Here is a 19,723-nt window from a genome sequence, read left to right on the forward strand (position 1 = left end):
TATTTTCTTTTTCTTTTTTTTATTCTTTCTATATATATAATAATTATTTATTTTTTTAAATTATTTTTTTCCTTTGAAGTTTTTTTTGAAGTTATTTTTGAGGTTATGAAGTTATGTTCGTTTTGGTACGGCAAAGAAGTATAACTTTTACGTGCATACATAAGTATACACACTAGTTTTTTTCTTTAAGTTATTTCTTTTCTTTGAAGTTTTTTTGAAGTTATTTTTGAGGTTATTGAGGTTATGTTCGTTTTGGTACGGCAAAGAAGTATAACAACTTCTTACGTGCGTACATAAGTACACACACCAGTTTTTTCTACTGTTTTTTTTTTTATTTTCTTTTTAATTTCCAAATAGATTGAGAAAGAGAGAGAGAGAGAGATCGTCGTCGGACTTCATCGCCACGTTACTTATTTATTTTTCGTAAGGAAAAAGCTCGTAAAAAGTAATTAAACGGTAAGAGTGGATGGTGCTAAAGCGTCTTATTCTACGAGAAAACGATTCCACTTTCTTCTCGTGCTCTCTTAGAAAGGAGCCAAGGACATTACGGGTTATTTTCTTCCACTCGTATAATAAGAAAAAGTATCTGGCTTTACTCCGTGCTTTACTATTTTGACGCGAAAAATAACTAAAAGTGATATTCCCCCTTTTTTGCTCGTTCTTTTTTTATTTACATTTATTTCTTCGTTTTTCTTTCTTCTTTTTCCCCATTTTCTTTTTCTTTTTCTCCCTTGATAGTAAAAATAACGATCAAGAATTAAATTGACTTTTTCAAGTACGTATTTTTAAAATACTTCGAATCTTACGTCATAAATCGAGCTAATTTATATTTTATATATATAAGATTTATTATAAACAAAATATTGTTTCGTATGAAGACATCCCCCTACTCCCTTCTCAATTTCCACGCGTATTTTCGTATTTTCCCGAACGAATTTTCTTTCGAAATGGGGAGGGGGGGGGCAAAGGAAAACAAAAATGGGTAATTCGAGTAACGACGAGGACGAGAACGATGATGATTTTCCCCCGTGTTTTTTTTTCTCGATAATAAATTTCAACGATTTATATAAACCACGGAACGGATGTAAAGTTTTATAACTTCGAAGGAAGTTATAAATCTTCGGGAGATGGTGTAATGAAGGATGATTCGAGATAGTGGAAGGAGATGCTTTTTTACGATCTTTTTACGACGATCTTCTCTCTCTCTCTCTCTCTCTTTCATTATTTCTCGTACACTCTCACTCTTTCTCTCTTTCTTTCTTTCATTCTTTTTCTATCTCTATCTCTGTTTTTCCGGATAATGGGAGAAAGAAAGGAGTTGGGTACCGGAGAGAAACGATTACTTCACTGAGAAAGCTGCAATGAGATTCCTTGTATGCGATCGTTGCAGTAAACAAAGTTGACCTTCCAAGAGTGCAGTGCACCGTGTTGGACCATCATATTTGCAATTCCTCGATTTCTCTTACAATAACCTCACCCTATATGTATATATGTGTGCATGTATGTATGTATGTATCTATGTAACCTTTCGTGTATACATGTATATTTGCAAATATGCATATGTATAAACTGAATACATAATTACTATAGTAACTTGTATGCACAAAGACAAAACTTTAAACAAAACAAAGTTATCCTTAGCTAGGTACCACTCAACGCGCGCAACATTATCAAACTCGCGTATTTCCTTATCGTTTTAACCATCAAACTTTCTTCTTCTCTACTCTCGAAAGTCTCGAGGCAATAACACGCCGCCGTAATTTCACCTGTCAAATTATATCTGTATTATAGTTCAGTTATTATCAACTTTTTACCAATGCTAGAAAGATATTTTGTTGTTTAGTGTTGTTTAGTTTAAAATGCGATTTTTCTTTAATTATAATACCAATACGAGAATGAGTAGTAGTTTAGTATAATCATTTGCCAAGTTTTCTACTACATTTTTTTCCTATACTTCTTATTATTTTTTTTTCTTTTTAAATAATACCTACATTAACCCTTTGCACTCGAAGTTTTTTTTTTTCATTTATATTACCAGCAACTCAAAGTAATTTCAATAGAAAAATTATATTCACATATTATAAATAAATGATATATGTGCATTAAAAGATCAAAGATATATATATACATATATATATAATAATTGTTGGTATATTGTTGTAGATTACATTGAATTTGTTTTAGTTTTTTTTTTTATCGTCTCCATAGCGGAGCCCTCGAGTGCAAAGGGTTAATATTGCGCATACATTTGTAATTCGTGTTTGTTAATTGTGTTATTTTAATTACATAAAACGTATCGAAAATTAGTTTTTCCGCCCGAAAGGATGTCGTCCAACTGACCACCGACCCTCCTTTAATTTCTTCCCTAAGAAATATCTTTCTTCTTTTTTGATTATCTTTCCCTCTGTTTTTTTCTTCCTTTCTTTTTTCTTCTTTTTGTTTTATTTCTTTTATCTTCTCTGGACCTACGAATTCTTAACGCGAATGCTCCGAATTCTTTCTTCTCTCGGAAGTTCTTACCGTTGGAAATTCTCAACGTTTTTGTCGAAATACTTCAGTAAATGTTCTCCTCTCTCCGATATACCCTTCTAATAACTCTTACCTTTCCTTTTCTACTCTTTTGTGTTAGGCTCTTTTCTTCTCATGGTATACTCGTTGTAAACTTCGAGTAAATAGCATTGGTAAATCGTGAATCTTTCCTTTTTATTCTTTTCTACCGTTCAACATTCCGCGCAATCTTGTTCTTTGGAAACAACAACATTTTTAAATGATTATCGTTTTACATCGATACGAAATAATAAATCAAATCTTCGCGCGCGCGTTTTTCTACGCGAAATTGGTCGCGAAGAAACATTTTAACGGCTAGTTTAATAGTTTAATGATTAAATTGTGATCGTTGGTTGGCGGTGATGAAATATGTGGTCAAAAAATATTTATGGGTGGTGGGGGAAGGGATAAATTGAGTTACACTTACAATTTTTATAATAGTTGTATTTTACGTTGCAAATAGCATAAATATGATGTATGCTTGTATGAATATAACGTTGTTGTAAAAGGGACCGGTCGAAATGGTGGAAGTAACGCGCCTAACGCCGAAGATAAATTCTCTTTCTCTATTTCTCTCTCTCTCTCTCTCATTCACTTGGATAGAACTTCCGCTTTTCTGGAAAATTGATTTCCATTCCGGATCAACGACTCGTGAATCGCATTAATAACGTCACACCGTACACATCGGCTACCTTCTCGAAATTGCATTATTCGCACATGAATACACTGTTTCTCTCTCTTTCTATCTTTCTCTTTCTTTTTCTTTCTTTCTTTTCTAAGATCGTCGTTTCATCGTATTCCATCGAAACGTACGTACGAAAGGATAAATTCTCTTTTTGCAACAGGTATCTCTTTCGTTTGATTCGAATGATTTGTTATACCGTAAATTTCGTTCGATAATATTTCTCTCAAAAGGTTCATTGTTAATTTTAAATATTTATTTACGATTTATACGAAATATTTTCTCCCTATCGATGAAACGAATAAAAACAATTCGAAGTATAATAATGAAAATATAATAATGTCAAATGTCTCGTAAAGTATAAATATTTTTTTGATAATCTTTAGAGATTGTACTATTATATTTAAGATAAAGAAAAGAAATCAATTGATTAGAAAGAGAAGAAGAAAAAAAATTAAAGCGCAATTATAGCCGTATGCAGATGTATATATCGGTGCATCCACGTATAAAATAAAATAAAATAAAATAAAATAAAATAAAATAAAACACGCGAAGTTAGGATGTATTATTTGATACGATTTTTTTTCTCATCTATACTTTATTTATATTTTTATTTATTAATAAAAAAAAAAAAGAACAGTAATCCGTTTCGAAGTCCAATATTAAATTTCTTTATAAAATAATATAAAATTGCTCGGTAATAAATATAATCGTAAGATTTATAAATTGAACGCGAATAAGAGTTAGATTCGACGTGAAAAAAATAAAGTTATCTACGATCGTACGATGCGAGAGTGCGTCCTCTTTTAAATCTATAAATATACTAGCACATATATCACCACGCACTTATGTTTGCTTTCGCTTTTTTCCTCCCCGCCCCCTTCTCTCTTTCTCTCTCTCTTTCTCTCTCTTTCTCTGCACGTCTAAACGAGGTGTTCGAACTTGCTTTTAAAAATATCCAAATCGTTTCTCATGGTCAAAAGAAAAAAGAAAAGAATAAAAGGGTAAAAGAAAGATCAAAGTTGATTTTTTTGGTCTCTCGAGAGAGAGTCTTTATTTAAAAACATTTTTATATTCGTATTTATAGATCTAATCGTTGAAATTCAACTTTACGTTAATTCGTTTTACATTATTATTCTTATTATTTTATATTATTATTATTTAATTATAGTAAATTAATATATTATATTTATTATATTATTTTATATTATTATTATATATATTATAAAATTATTTTATATTATTACTTATTTATTTATTTATTTATCTTATTTTTTTCATTTTTTTCATTTTATTTTATTTGGACATTAAAACACGAAAAACTCTATCGGGCAAAATATTTCGCAATTGAAATTGCGAGGAAAAGGAAAAGGAGGAGGGGGGGGGTAAAAATAAGAAAAAAAATCGCCTAGAGAAAACTGTTTTACGAAAAATGGGGAGGAATTCGGTAAGTCGATCACGTTTCTCTCTTCTTTCCGTGCGAAACGGAGAATCGTTTATTGTGACCTCCATTATCTCCGACATTCAGTAAAGTGCGAACACGAAGAGCTACGAGAGTTAAGTTTCGTTTTAAGAGAGGTGAAGAGAAACGTTTCGCGAAGCGAGCGAGCAAGCAACCAACCGACCGACCGACCATGCGAAAGGATATCGAGTAGTTGTTTTCTTTTTCTTTGTTTATTTTTCTTTCTTTTTCTTTTTCTTAACTCATTTATTTTTAACGCCATTACGAAAGAGAGAGAAAGAGGAAACACGCTTTGCGTAAATACGTTTCTAATTTAAATTCGAAATTCGAGAAGCATCGAACCGAGAATAGGTATCCAAGTTTGTGTATCGTAAATCGAGGAACGCAACGAAAATTCGTAGTATTAAAGCCTTTCGTAAAATACCGGCTAGATTGTTTCCTTTGAAAATCAAATTTCCCATAGTAGTAGTAATAGTAATAGTATACTATGGGGTACTTATATAAATGTTACGCATAACTCTGTAGTATCTGACGTTACAAAGAAGAAAATAATCGATAATTCTTTGGAAAGTTTGATGAATCTCTTGTTAGTGTCTCGAAACTCAAAGATATATATATTCTATATTACGATAGACACGACATAACACGACACGCACTTTACTACAAGAATTCGTGGAACTTGTAAAGTAATTTTTCATTTTCTTACGTCTTCCATAAGTATAAACGCGAAATATATCGTTACACATTTTCATTCGCGAATAAAACTTTTATGAGTTTATCTATTTTTTCTTATGTGTTTAGATACGTAAGGAAAAAGTTACGTTTATTTTCTCCTATCAATTTATTTATTTTTGTAATTGATTTTACTTTAACGATATTGTTGAGTAATTGAGATTTGACGATTGAATGAATTCATTAATATTATTATTATTATTATTAGCATTAATCGGGGGAAAAAAAGCGTTAAAACGTACGTCACGTATTTCTTTTTCAAATTCTCTCACTCTTCTAATAACACGACGCGGATCTCGAAAAAAACGGGAGGAAATTTAAACGCCGCGTCCATGTTGGGTCCCCTCGTCACGCTCGGCTGTTAAAATTTCCAAGCTACGTGGAATTTTTAATGAATCCTAACGAGCTCCGTGCAATTCTATTTTTTTTTCTCCTTCTTCTTTATTTCTTCCTTTTTTTTCCTTTTTTTTCTTTTTCTTTTTTCTTTTTCTTTTTGCGCACCGTTCGGGCTCGAGCGTTCTTAATTATTTCTATTTTTTTTCTTTCTTCTTTTTTTTTTTTTTAATTTCAATTTTTTTTCCTGCCCTCCCTCCTCTTCGTCCTTTCATCTTAAAAGTAGAAAATCGTAACGAAATTTTTCCCTCAGCCGCTTGTCCGCCATTTTATCGAAAAGAAACCACTCGCGCACATCGGTTTGACATTAATATTTATAACTTTTGAGAAGTAAAAGAGATGATATAGAACGAGCTCAAAAGTGTATCCCGTGTCTTCGCATTTCCGTAGATTAAAAATCCGAGAGAAAGGACAGAAAAAAAAAAAGAAAAAAAAGAAAAACAGGAACTCGGGGAAAATCTTCTCTCAAACCGCAATTTAGCTAGTTGCGTTGTCGGGATAAAATGCAATTTGAACTTTTTTTTCTTTCTGTTTTATCATCATCGGAGGGGGGAGGGGGGAGGGTGTCCTTTGACGTCGAAACGTATCCCATGGAAAATTCATATCCGTCGTCGTCGTCCTCGTCGTCCTGTTTCATAGAAAAATTCGACGAAAATAATGATTATATTTTTGTCTACCCATATATACGTACAAATATAATAAATAAATAAATCATTTCTCAGTGAGACAATACAAAATTTTATTATCGATCATTTATCGATAATTATTACAAAAGAAAACGAGTATTATCAAAAGAGATAATCTTTTGAAATGATTTGCGAGAAACAAAAATTATCACGAGATTGGATAAATATATTTCTTCATTCTTTTTAATGTTTTTTTTTTTTTTTCATTTTTTCTTTCACATTAAATCGAATTAATTTAACGATTCGTTTAAATAGGGAACCTTGACGACGGTTACCAAGAGAGATCGGCTTTTGAATTTAACCGATTAACCCGAAACTAAGTCCTAAACTGTGTGTACCATGCGCTAATGATTGGATAACTTCTAAATGGGTCGACTATTTTAGATAATAGCCGATCTATTATCGTATGAAATAATCTGACCTCGTGATATATACGATTAAATATTTCTATGGTGGATATACAAGTCGGCCAGACTTTACACAAGATTCATTAATAATCGATTTATAATAGTCGATCGAATCGATTATGTTACAATTTTAGGAAAGGGGAATCGATATTTTCGACATATGCTGTTTGTATTATTATTATATATATATGTGTGTGTATGTGTATAGGTGTAATACGTGTTGCGTAAGCGTGTAAAAAATATTCAGGAAAATCTGCCGATTATGGTCAACCGGACAAACCGAAGCTCGTTCGTGTCGTTGGCGCCGTGTCGAATTAACGAGTTTATTTAATTCTTGCCGCCAGTACCGTTGCCGGGTATTAATTTTGACGGCACGAATGCAAATTACTTCGTTTGCAGTAGTCGTCGCGCTTTCACCGTACAAACTCCCACGCATACTTTTGCTATACCATAAACCTATGTATGTTACGCATACTAACGCGTAGATACATGTACATGTATATATATATTTCTATTTCTACGTCAAATATAGAAGCTACTCTTTCTCGCAATAAGTTAAATGAAAACGAAAGAAATTCTCGAATGAATAATTTGTTTAAGAAATAAAGAAAAGACAACAAAAAAATAGAGAGAGAAAATTATTTTCACAAAATTTATATAACTTAACTTTCTTATATTATTCCATCGGTTAACGACGTTTCAATAATTTTCAATGAAGAAAAGTAATAAAGATCGTATACTTTGTTTATCTACCACGGTATAAAAATGAATATTCTCCAAGTGAAATTAATTTTTCGAATTTATATACCCCGCATCGAATATGAACGAACACAACACCCGCCTACGCGTATTAAGCAGCCGTGGAAAAAGTAAAATGGCAGCCCACACTTCGACGTCGTTCCTTTGTCTCGCCATTTTCGTGTTTCCCTTCCTTTATAATATATTTCTTTTCTTCGTTTCCACCCCCTCGTTCTTTTTTTTATTTCTCTATTGTTTTTTTTCTTTTTAGTTTCTCTCACTATCTCTCCCCCACTTTCTCTGCCGTTTCTCTGGAAGTTATCGTACCGGCGATTTTTCAAAACGGTCTGCCCTGCCATCTGAATATTTATGAAAGTCGACGACGATGCCCACCACGCGTACATGTCGCGTACACGTTTGCATCGAGCTCGTACGAATAAAAATAGAAAGAAAGAAAAGAAAGAAAGAAAGAAAAGAAAAGAAAAGAAAAATGGGGGGGACAATAAAAAAATAATATACGAGAACGAACGGGAATCGTATAAAACACGGGGCAAAGCAAATCCTAACAGGAAACAAAAATTGGTCGTTGTCGACGTTTCGTTCGTTTGTTCATTCGTGTCGCTTATTGTATTCGAAAAAATGCGCCAAAAGTGACACGTGATATCGAGATATCGAAAACGATTGCACCCACAAACCCCACCGAGAAGAGAGAATTACGAAATGTTTCTTTCATCCCCGCACTGTCGTGTGATTTCTTTTTCTTCTATTTCTTCCACACACACACACATGTTATATGCACACTGTATATTTCTTCCCTCTAACGTGACTTGAATTTTAAACAATTTATTCGATATCGTTGAACGATCGGTTATACAATCATTCATTTTCTTTTCTTTTTCTTTTGTCTATCTAATTTTCAATAAATTCCTCTTTCTTTCTCTCATTCGTTGATTACGTAAATATAAATCTTTTTCAAAAACAAAACACATTTGCAATTAATCCAATTAAACGTTGGCGTCACTGACTTGCGTTGAAGTTATTTAAAATCGCGATTTATATAATTTATAATATATATATATATATATATATATATATATATATATATATATGTTAGATAAGATAAATATATGGTTCATCTTTTATTAGCGTTATGTTTCTACAAATTTATGATAAAATGAGTGAGAGAAAAAAAATATAAAACTTTACAGATATATGTATTATATTATCGTCTGCGAGATGAAACGTGCGTTCTGCATTTAAAATTTGTTTCCCTTTTAGAAAAGTTTACCCGAAAATGTATATACGAGGGTATATTTCTCTCACCGAAGCGGTAAATTCAAAGCAACCTTTCCCACCCACATCCCCTCCCTCAAACGAATAAGATCGTTTGGTTCCGTAATTAAAATCTGTCTCTCATCGTTACACACTTGAATTGTGGTATTTATATTATTATCTTTTAAAATATCGTATCGTTATCGTGTTAAATATCCGATAAACTAACGTTATAACTAAAAATATCGAAAATTATAATCTTTTATTTTTGCAACGAACGTTTCAATAATTTATATTTTAGAACTGAAATCTTATCTTTTACGTGTATTATCAGAAATAATATTTAAAAAAAAAACAGGAAAAAAATAAACTGAATAAATCCGTGCTAACGAACGAACGAACGAGCGTGAAATTTACCGGGCTAACTAACTCGAGTCTATATGGTAAAAGCAAATTATTTATGGCATTAAGATGCGATTTCGTACGAATAGTCGCAATCTGTTTGACGATTTATACGCTGTATACGAATTTGTGCGTTTTAGAACGATTTCACGTTTCGATTTAAAGGCACAAGCATTTGATAGCACGATCGTCTATCGAGAATCAGCGAGATTAAATAATTAATCGGATAATATGAATCGTAATTTACGGTCTTGTAACATTGATCTTCATCCGATTAAGTCTATGCGAATTTTAACGAACAAGTTTACATAGAATAGTTTGTATCCATTGTTTGCGCGAAATGAACAAATTTACGAGCAAATATTAACCCCTTCGCTCGGTCAACTAAACCAATCTCGTCCTCTCAATTTTTATTGCATTTTTTTATTCTTTACTAAAGTATATCAACGAGAGAAAATAAAATATGTATAGGTTTTTGTATGGTGTTTTTGTTTGTTTGTTTCTTTCTTCTTTCTTTTTTTCTTTTACGTACGTTCGTCGACAACATTTCGTTTGTCGTACAGATTTTTTGTTTAATCCTTAAATATTTCAACTTTTAAAATTCGCCCGTCCGTACGAAATTTCTGTAAGTGGTGGAGAAATTTTCTCTCCTTCGCGACGAGTAAAAAAAAAAGACGAAAAATTCGAAATATTCGTATTTTCGTATTCGTGAGAAAAAAAGGAAAAAAAAAAAAAAAAGAAAAAAAGACAAAAGCCTCGAGGCGTGGGGTAGTTCAAGATCTTCTTGACTTTAACTTTCGTTTGATATGATGATCCCGATGAATAAACAGGTTAAGATGAGTAATACTTCTAGCGCGAACTATTCATCTTGGAGTTTGCTTTTTTCTTTTCTTTTTTTTTTTTTTAATTTTTTTTAAAACCGTCGTTGAAAGTCACAAGGAATGACGAACGTGCCTCCAACCAACCAACCAACGGGGGGAAGGGGGTACAAGTGGGGAAAGAGAAAAGAGTGAAAAAGAGAGGTGCAATTTATCGCAGCAAAAACAACCGGTATTTCACTCCCTGTGAATTTTCCTTATCGCTATGCACGTGACCGAGTTTTCCAGGGATACCATCCAAGTACCAACTAATCTCGAACGTAAATAGTTTAACGTTTTATAACGAGCCATTTGCACGAACAAACGATACATTTTCGTTATTCCCATAATATTCCCATTAATAGTAATGTTATTCCGTTTATTGCATTAATAATAACGATGATAATGATAATAATAATAATAATAATAATAATAATAATTCAAGATTATTATATTATTCCGTCACATAGAGAGTATTTTCTTTTTTATTTTTTTTTTACATATTTCTCATTGGAATTCTAATTAAATTGTCGGGATATTTATGATAAAATATCAACGTGTATTCGGTATCAATTTTTAAATCCTAATTGCAATTCTACGTTTATTTTTATAAAATACTGATACATATATAAAGACGTGATATAATTAAATGAAATAATTTTAATCGTAAGTAAATAAAAAAGAAAATATACGATCTATTATAAAGATATTATAATATAAAAATCAGCGAAGATATAAAAGGATCAATTTTCTCTTCGCGCATTTAAAAAGAAGGAAAGTAATTAACAGGAATGAGTTAAATCCTCGGCAAGAGCTCAGCGCAGGGCTGTGTGTTTCTATAAAAAAAGAACAAAGTTTTCTTTGGAGAAATCAGATGAAATTACTATGAAGAGTGGGGTGGAAAAGTGGAAGAAAGAAGTGCGAGGGGTGGATTCTTTTCAAATAATTATTATTCTGTAATGTAACTTAAAGAAAGCTTTCGATGATTGACCCAAAGCCAATTGAAATGGAACGTATTTTATATTTTTTTTGTTTTGAAAAAGTTTACCACTATCACAACCACAACCACCATTGTAGCATATTTTTTGATCGCTTTTTCTTGACTTTTTTTATTGTTTTTTTCCTATTTATTCAATGGTTTTATAAGAACCCCGATTCGAACGAAAAGAGCGTTCGATTTCGACGAACTCGAACTCCCGTGGAAAGGTTTTGATCGTCGTCCCTTTTCCTTCAGCCCACCACCCCCTTCGTCTCTCAGTCCCGTGCTAAGTTCAATATTTATTCGCGGAAGGTCCGTTCATTGTTTCCGGGATTGGAGTGAGAAAACCAGTCAACTTTTCCTTTGGCGGTTCGCATCAAAATTGGAATTGTCAGGGATTCCAATTTTCGTTCCAACTTCTTCCCCTTTCTTCATCGACATGCACCAGCTTCTTTTTCATCTCATCGATTCATTTTCCTTCTCTGTTTTTTTTATTTCTTTCCTTCTTTCTTTCTTTATTCGTTTGTTTGTTAAATTGTGTTTGTACGTCCTGTATGTATGTATATATAAATCTACCCATTTCGTATTTCTCTAATTATTTATCAACTGACGTTCAGGAAAAATGATATCAACGCATCGATGAACTCGAATGGTTTGTTATAAATATAACATAATCTTATCGCAGAAAAATTATATTACCCAAGAAAATATTTAAATCAAAGTATTTCAGAGGTAATATCAATTGTATGAATTTTTTTCTCTCCTTCTTTTTTTGTTGTTATATTTATACAGCATACGTATACCTTTTATAACTACTTGCTTTTATTTTTTCCGATAAAAATAAGCGAATGTAATAACGATCATGAAATCGAATGATATTGATTCGAATCAAATGAAATATAATTTCAATGCACGCGGGAAACATTTAATGCTTCTATTCTCAATGACCATCGAACAAACGATCTTGAATACTAACCTTGATGAATCATACGTTACTTATATAACTTAATGACTATTTCCATTATTAGGAAAAACGTGCTACGTAATAAGGAAATCAAATTGTAGCGTGGAAGACCTTAAGAATAATAATTAAAAAGAAAAAGGCTAATTTATAATTATACGTTATGACGCATGCGAATGTAGAAAGATAAATTAAAGTATAATAAATATGGTTGAGCAATTGAGAACGAACATTTCGTATTTAAAATTGAACATTGAAAACAAGGGACACGAATTTAGTTTTTTAAAAGGAAACACTACAGAATACCAATAGCCAATCAGAGTGCAAGACAGCGTGACAATGACCAGTTGGGTAAACCAAATGGTGGTCTGCTGGCTTGGAAACTCGAATGTGATATACCTATACAAACAGTTTACACTCGAAGTAACTTTCGCTAGGGCTTGGATTATTCGAGCCAACCGAGTCGAACTCTTGTTTGATGAATTTGCAGTTTAATAAACTGATAATTTAGATCTGTTAAATGTTTACGTAATTTATTATATTTAAATATATAATCGAATAAAGTTATAATGAATTATTCAATACTTCGTTCGATTCAAATTTTTTTCCTTTTTAGTTATATTACCATATATTAAAATGATTTTATAATCGATGAAATACATACATTTCTTAATTAATTTGACTTTGAATTAATTGGTATATTATCTTAACGTTTACGCTACATTTAATTTCATTCATAATAGAAGAAAAAGTAGAAGAAGAAGAAGAATAAGAAGCATTTTTCAACATTGAATAAAAGGAATAGGAAAAGACAAAAAAATACGTAAGTGTGGATAATAGGTTTTTGCAGGAAAATCGTATTAGTGTGTTTGTGTATTCGTGTTCGCACATCCCCCTCCCCCCTCCCTCGATTCCCCTGTAATAACTTTCTAAATTATGACCGGCAATTTGTTAGCCGCACTGGCAGCTCGGAGTCGGTGTTTTCCCCTGAATCGGCCTGCGGTTTTGTGCGGATTAATCGGCCGGTACGTCTGGATAAACGGTTAATTATACGTGCGACATCGAAGCCAGTCGGATAGCTAGCTTTGAGATATAAAGGAATGAGAGAGAAAGAGAGAAGACAGAGACAGAGACAAAGAATATCGAATAAAAAACACGATTAATATTTTCGTATAGAATGAGATTTTTTAATAAATTGGAATATAGTGAACGCTACACCTTTTTTTATTTAGAAATGAATAATGTACTTTTTTTATACGTTTTCAGCGAATTTTTTGTTTACAAATTACCACATTCTTTACAAATTACAGTACGCGGTCATTTGTATTATTAATTACTTTAATAATTAATAATAATAATAAATTAATAATATTATTAATTACATAATTGTATTTATTGATATCGTTGATTCTTGCTTTTTTTTTTTTGTTTCTAAAAAGATGTCAAACTGATGTATAATAATAAGAACAAAAAACAATTGTTTTGTGTTCACAGGCATGCGACTGTTTGGGAATCAGCAAAGAATGCGACTACTTCGGATTAAAATATCAAAACGCAAAAGGCGAAGAACTCTGGCTGAATTTGAGAAATCCAATAGAAAGGCAGACCGGTGGAGGCGTGGTACCTTTAAGATTCGCTCTGAGGGTTAAGTTTTGGGTGCCGCCTCACCTGTTGCTGCAAGAAGCTACCAGGTAAAAAATAAAAATAGTATTTTCCTTTCGAAATCTCTTCGCAATGTTTCGTTTTTCTAATTTGTTTTTTCTTTTTCCTTACCCCGCAAATGGATATAAAGCGTTCATAAATTGTTTTCATTCAGAAAAAAACTTTTACAACAAAAATTGATTATTACGAATGAGTTAATTACTTTCTCAAAAAAAAAAAAAAAAAAAAAAAAAGGAAAAGGAAAAAGAAAGAAGAAGAAGAAGAAGAAGAAGTAGACGACAAAAATCCATTTCTACGGTCTCAACGTTATAATAAGTTAAAAAAAAAAAAGAAAAATAAACCTAGAGATTTCTCTAAAGTAAGAAGATTTTGCGAAATCGCAGTCATTAAGTTGGGAAATTGCGCCACGAGCAAAGTAAATTTCATTTCTGACGCAATTTGAGGACGGACCTCTTTCAACCCCCCTTCCCTCCCCCCCGATCCTCTACCCAACCCACTCCCCAATTTACCGCGCTTTCAACTGAACTTTATTTCAACATTATAAACCGTCTACGTGAAAAACAGAATTTCAATTGATGTCGATTTCTTTAAACAAAGATATATCAAGTTATTCTATATCTCAAAAGATATATATATATGTCATGAAAAAAGTTTAATGTTATTCATGGCGTGCATTGATATTCTCTTCTAAAAGGAATATCTTCTTATTCTTAGAAAAAAGAATAAGGGATGAAAAAATAATAAGGATTACCCTAGTTTCTGGTTGTCGAGAAGAGAGAGAGAGAGAGAACTGTCAGAGAATAAAGGCAACGACCAAGGACGAGCATAAACGAAATAGAAGATACTCAGCATCGTGGAATGCAGCACGGCTTTGTTTGAAGTTCTGATTGGCTCGTTAGACGGAAACCCGCGAAATGCAAAGTATACTCGTATGTTATCTAGTTTCGTTCCGGTTTATTTTCGTAATCCGTAAAAAGGCGTGGTTGGGGGAGAAGAAGGAGGAGGAGGGCACCCATTCTATCTTTATTTCTCTTTCTCTTGATTCGCACGAATATACTCGTCCTGAAACGATACAAGAAAGTTAAAAAGTAATAAAAATAAAAAGAATAAAAAAAAAAGAAAATAGGATTCGAGTGAAGTTTTAGTACTCTGTAAAGGAACGTACTTCATCCAAATAACGTTGAATACTTTTTATACGAAAAAAGGATTCCTCTCCTTTGCAATCAGGATTTCTTGGAAAATCGATCGATCTACGATAGAAAGATAGATAGGGAAGGAGAAAGATTTGCCTTGCAAGCACGTACGGAATTGCATACTAGAATTGGCCCAATGCACTTATTGCACTTGGTAATATTATCCTTGAATATATTTTCATGACTTATTGTTAGGATATATATTGCATATACGTATACACACTAACTTTATATATATGTATATATGTATGTATATTTATACCTTTATAAAATATGCATTTGTTTACATGAATTCAGAATATTAGAGAAAGAGAGAGAGAGAGAGAGAGAAAATGTACAACTACAGAAAATGTTTATAACTAATAATAATAGTAATACGAAGGTAACGCGGCAGCTTTATTGAAATTCTAATTTACGTCAGCTTATTTGTTCGTCAGCTAACCCCTGATACTCTTTAACCCTTCTATGAGCCAGCCAGCCATCCAGCCACCCACCCACTCCCTTGTGAATATCTCACGAAGCCGAACTTTTCCCTCCAGTATTTCGAAATTTTCTCTAGTTTTCATAACAATATTAATTATCTCACTTGTTATATGAACTCTATCAAAATTTTGGAAATTGTTAGATGATGGTTAGTAGATGATATTTTAAAATAAATATCATCTCATCTTTTCTCTTTCCATATAAACTTATTTTCTCGCTCGAGGCCACGGCATAATTAGCTACTTGAATATATGTATTTCGACTTTTTTTTTTGAAAAAATATTAACCAACCATTCGTATTTTTTTTCTCTTGCTTGTATGCGAGTTATACAGTTATTAAAATCCACATATTATATATACATATACAATTATAAAAAGTAATTAAAACAAGCTATTTGAATAACTTGATTGCTATTGGTTATGCATAAAAAAAAACAAAATAATGCGTCGAACGCGTAATTTATTTGATTTTAAAAATGACCATATCCTTATTTAAATGGAATAATATTATATTCGTTTATATATATACACTATTTAAACAAGATGTTTTAATACGCTCAAAGTAAGCGGTTTACATTATTTGCTATCTTCATTATTTCATTTCATTATTTATTTGGTTTTCATAAAAATTACAAATTAAACAATTCAAGTCGTACGAAAACGTGAGAAATAAAGTTGGCCATTCGAGTGGCCAGTGTTAAATTTTTCACCCGGTATTATTCGATCAGGTCTCTATAGTAATTAGTGTTTATCATTATGTTTTTTTTTTCTTTCTTTCTTCTTTTTATCCACAAAAGAATCGAGTAAAAGAGAAGAGGAAGAGAGAAGGTGTATACTTAAACGTATACTTTTTTTTTCTTCTTCTTTTTTTTTTTTTTTTTTAAATACGGCCACGTTAACACGATGCTTTGAAAGAAAAATAGCCTTGATTAAGATGAGAGACAAAGAGAGAGGTAATTTACTAATAGCTTTTGAAACGAAGACCGACGTTATCGGCTTTGTTGCTTGGATAAATGAGGACAAATGGTCACGGAATTCCGCAGCAAGGCCGTAAAGAATCCACACGTTGGATTTATCACGTTGCCGTGAGAAAGAGTTTGCGCCTAACCTACCTCAGTTATACTACCACCACCACCACCACCAACGTGTTACTTATATATATGTATAACGGTGTTCTATATAGTCTTCTTTTACATTTGTATTTTCTAGTGTTTCCTTTCCGTTTGTTTTACGCAAATGTATACAACAGCTAGCACCCTTTCGTCGCTAAAAATATAAACTCTCTCATTCCAACGGGTTTATCCAATGAAATACCGCCGTGTACATGTGTGTATACGGAAAAGAAAGAATAATAATGTCTTATAATATAAGATAATATTATTTTATGAACTTTTCTTTTTTTTTTTTTGAAGTTATACTTCTTTTGGCGCGTTGGGGAAAATGTAATGGGGAGTGATTTTGTTCCGAACGTCTGGAAAAACGACACCATGAAGTTTGTCGGTATTGACGACGCGCGGCAAAGCGATTTCAAGTATACGGCATGAAGTTGTCTTCTTTTCTTCTTCCCCCCTTTTTTTCTCAAGCGGGTCACCCATCCAAATACTAATCGTAGTCAGCGCTGCTTTACTTAAATGATCGAAGCGAGAACTAATGCTGTAACCGCGCCATGACTGTTGTTGACGCGTCAAGTAATTCAATATATCTCTCTTATATTTAGTGTGGCCTGATATCTATATTTTGATATTTTTATTTACTTTTTTTATTCTTTCTTATATATATATATATATATATATATATATATATATATATATATATATATAATAATAACTGTTTTTTCTTTTAAGTTATTTTTTGAAGTTATTTTTAAGGTTATTGAGGTTATGTTCGTTTTAGTACGGCAAAGAAGTATAACTTCTTACATGCGTACATAAGTACACACACCAGTTTTTTTTCTTATACTAACCATCGTAAAATAAATGTTTAATTAAATCTAACGAACAAGTAAGTAAATAAGAATACTTTTCATCGATGTCTGTCTTATTATTATTTGTGAATTATTTTTGATAATATATCAGTTGACAAGGAAAGGAAAATCAATGACAGACCATCGCAGACGTTAGCAAAGTTTTCCAAACAATCGTCGTAATTAAGCACAGCGCAATCAGGTCGCAAGTTTAATTAATTGCAACGCGGTGGATACGAAGTACTTTAGGGTCGGAGATTTCAACAGATCGATTCGTAATTCCAATTTAATCGTGGTTTCTCTACGGCTTTGCTCTTTCTCTTTCATTTTATCTTTCCCTTTCTATTTTCCCTTCTTTCTCTTTCTCTCTCTCTCTCTTTCTCCTTCTATCTCTTTCTATTATATACAAGAAAGAAAATCTAAACGTTTTAGAAAGCAACTTACGAAATGTTATTCTTGATCTTATATTAGATGTTCGCAGAAACCAAATCGTATAGAATTATTATATTTTTTTTGTTCTTTCTCTCGATTGGTTATCGTACAGTTAGAACAATTTATTGTTCTCACGGTCGTTTCGATTGTCATCCATAAAATATTTATACACACATATATTTTTTTTTTCTTTTACGATTAAAAAAGAAAAAAATGCAAATGAGAAACGCGCCAGAAGTTAATTTCAACGGGGATGAAATTTGTCTGCAATACCATCCGTAAATTATTACCCAATGATAATTCTACCTATGCTGTGCGTATATCTATAAGAGTGTGTTTCTTTTTTATTTTCATTTTTTTCTTTTTTTTTGGTATAGATACACGCAGTGAAATATCGGTAAACATTTAATTTAATGGTTCTCAACGAATGAGGCTATAATTATTTATCGTTTATTTTTGCAAATAGAAATGAATAACGCGTTTCTGTATATTTTTATTTTATATTTTATATTTTTGTTCTTTTTTTTCTTCATTTAGATACTTTGAATTGTTGTGAATCCAGGAATTAATAGAAGATTAATATGGTAAACGGATTAAGATTTTTAATAAACGAGCTTTCGTTTCGATGTTGTTTATACAAAAGAAAAGAAACAAAAATATCTACCTTAATTAACTATCGGATTCTTATTACGAAGGTCTCCTTCTTTGGTTCTTTGTCATAACCTCGAGGCAACGGTATACAAGTTTCCTTTATACTGAACATTTTCTTTTTACCCTCTCTTTTGTTTCTTTTTCATAACAATTTTTCTAAAAAGAAAATCATTATTTCATAACTCTCGGGTAAGCTCTTATAATATAATATTTTAATAAACATTTTTCAAATATATATATATAGAATATAATTATCGTCTCAAATTAACGAAACTCGTATATTAAATTTACTAATGAAACACGTTTAACCATTTACAGGTCAAAACCATTAATTACACTTTTAGAATCATTAACAATTTTATTATCAAAGCACTTGATTATTAATTAAGTTTTATTTTTAAATGAAAAATAAATTTCCCCAACGTATTATCGTAAATTGTCAAAGACTACAGACGTCCACCCCTATTTTAAGAAAATTCAAATAAAAAAGTCAAATAATCTTATTCCGTAAATACGAAGTCTAGATCGAATTAATCCTCAAAAACTAACAAATTTCTAAAGAAATAAAAAAGACAAAAATAATATTGCGTGTTCGTGTCAATCGTTTATTAAAACGTAGAAAATCAACGTGTTTATAATTACCATTATAATCATCATTAATAAACGAGACCAAGATTAATAAATAATATAACAATCTGATACTAAATCACATCAATTTTCTCAACTTTTCCTTTATGCGAACTAAATCGATTTGTGCCAAATGAATTTTACTCGAATATATAACATTAATGAGTTTTCTTGGGAAAGAAATAAAAAGAAAAAAAAAGAAAGAGTAAGAGAGAAAGAGAGAGAGAAATTGGGTGAGATAAAAGGTAGATCAAAAATCTCTGTACGCGATTAATGGAAGAAAAGAGAACAAAAAATAAGAATAAAGTAAAAAAAAAAGGTAAAAAAGAAAAAGGGAAGAAGATGAAGAAGAAGAAGAAGAAGAAGAAGAAGAAAAGCAATTTGGAATCCCGAAGGAACCTAGTTCCAATTTGCTTGGAGTTCCTTCTTTTAAAGCTCAGTGTAATGCCGTTGTGGAACGGCATTACACTGAAGTCGTCGTTATGTACGAGCCGCACGTAGTACCTACGTACGTTCACCTTTAACCACGAGGAAAAGCAAGGCGGGTCTCTTGCAGACACTTCCACTGGGCGCACCGATTAATCTCTAACGAAT

The 19,723-nt window shown here is 31.8% G+C and overlaps 1 protein-coding gene across 1 annotated transcript in view; it reads left to right on the top strand.

The window, feature by feature from the left end:
- LOC122526100 (E3 ubiquitin-protein ligase MYLIP) overlaps positions 1-19,723 on the top strand; it is a 152,637-nt gene that overhangs the window by 116,000 nt on the left and 16,914 nt on the right. Inside the window, exon 2 of the mRNA XM_043649269.1 lies at positions 13,613-13,809. Coding sequence (XP_043505204.1) covers positions 13,613-13,809 — 197 coding nt within the window. The remainder of the gene's footprint in view (positions 1-13,612; positions 13,810-19,723) is intronic.

This window comes from Polistes fuscatus, unplaced genomic scaffold (assembly GCF_010416935.1).
Source record: "Polistes fuscatus isolate 324 unplaced genomic scaffold, CU_Pfus_HIC Scaffold10, whole genome shotgun sequence".
Classification (NCBI taxonomy): domain Eukaryota; kingdom Metazoa; phylum Arthropoda; class Insecta; order Hymenoptera; family Vespidae; genus Polistes; species Polistes fuscatus.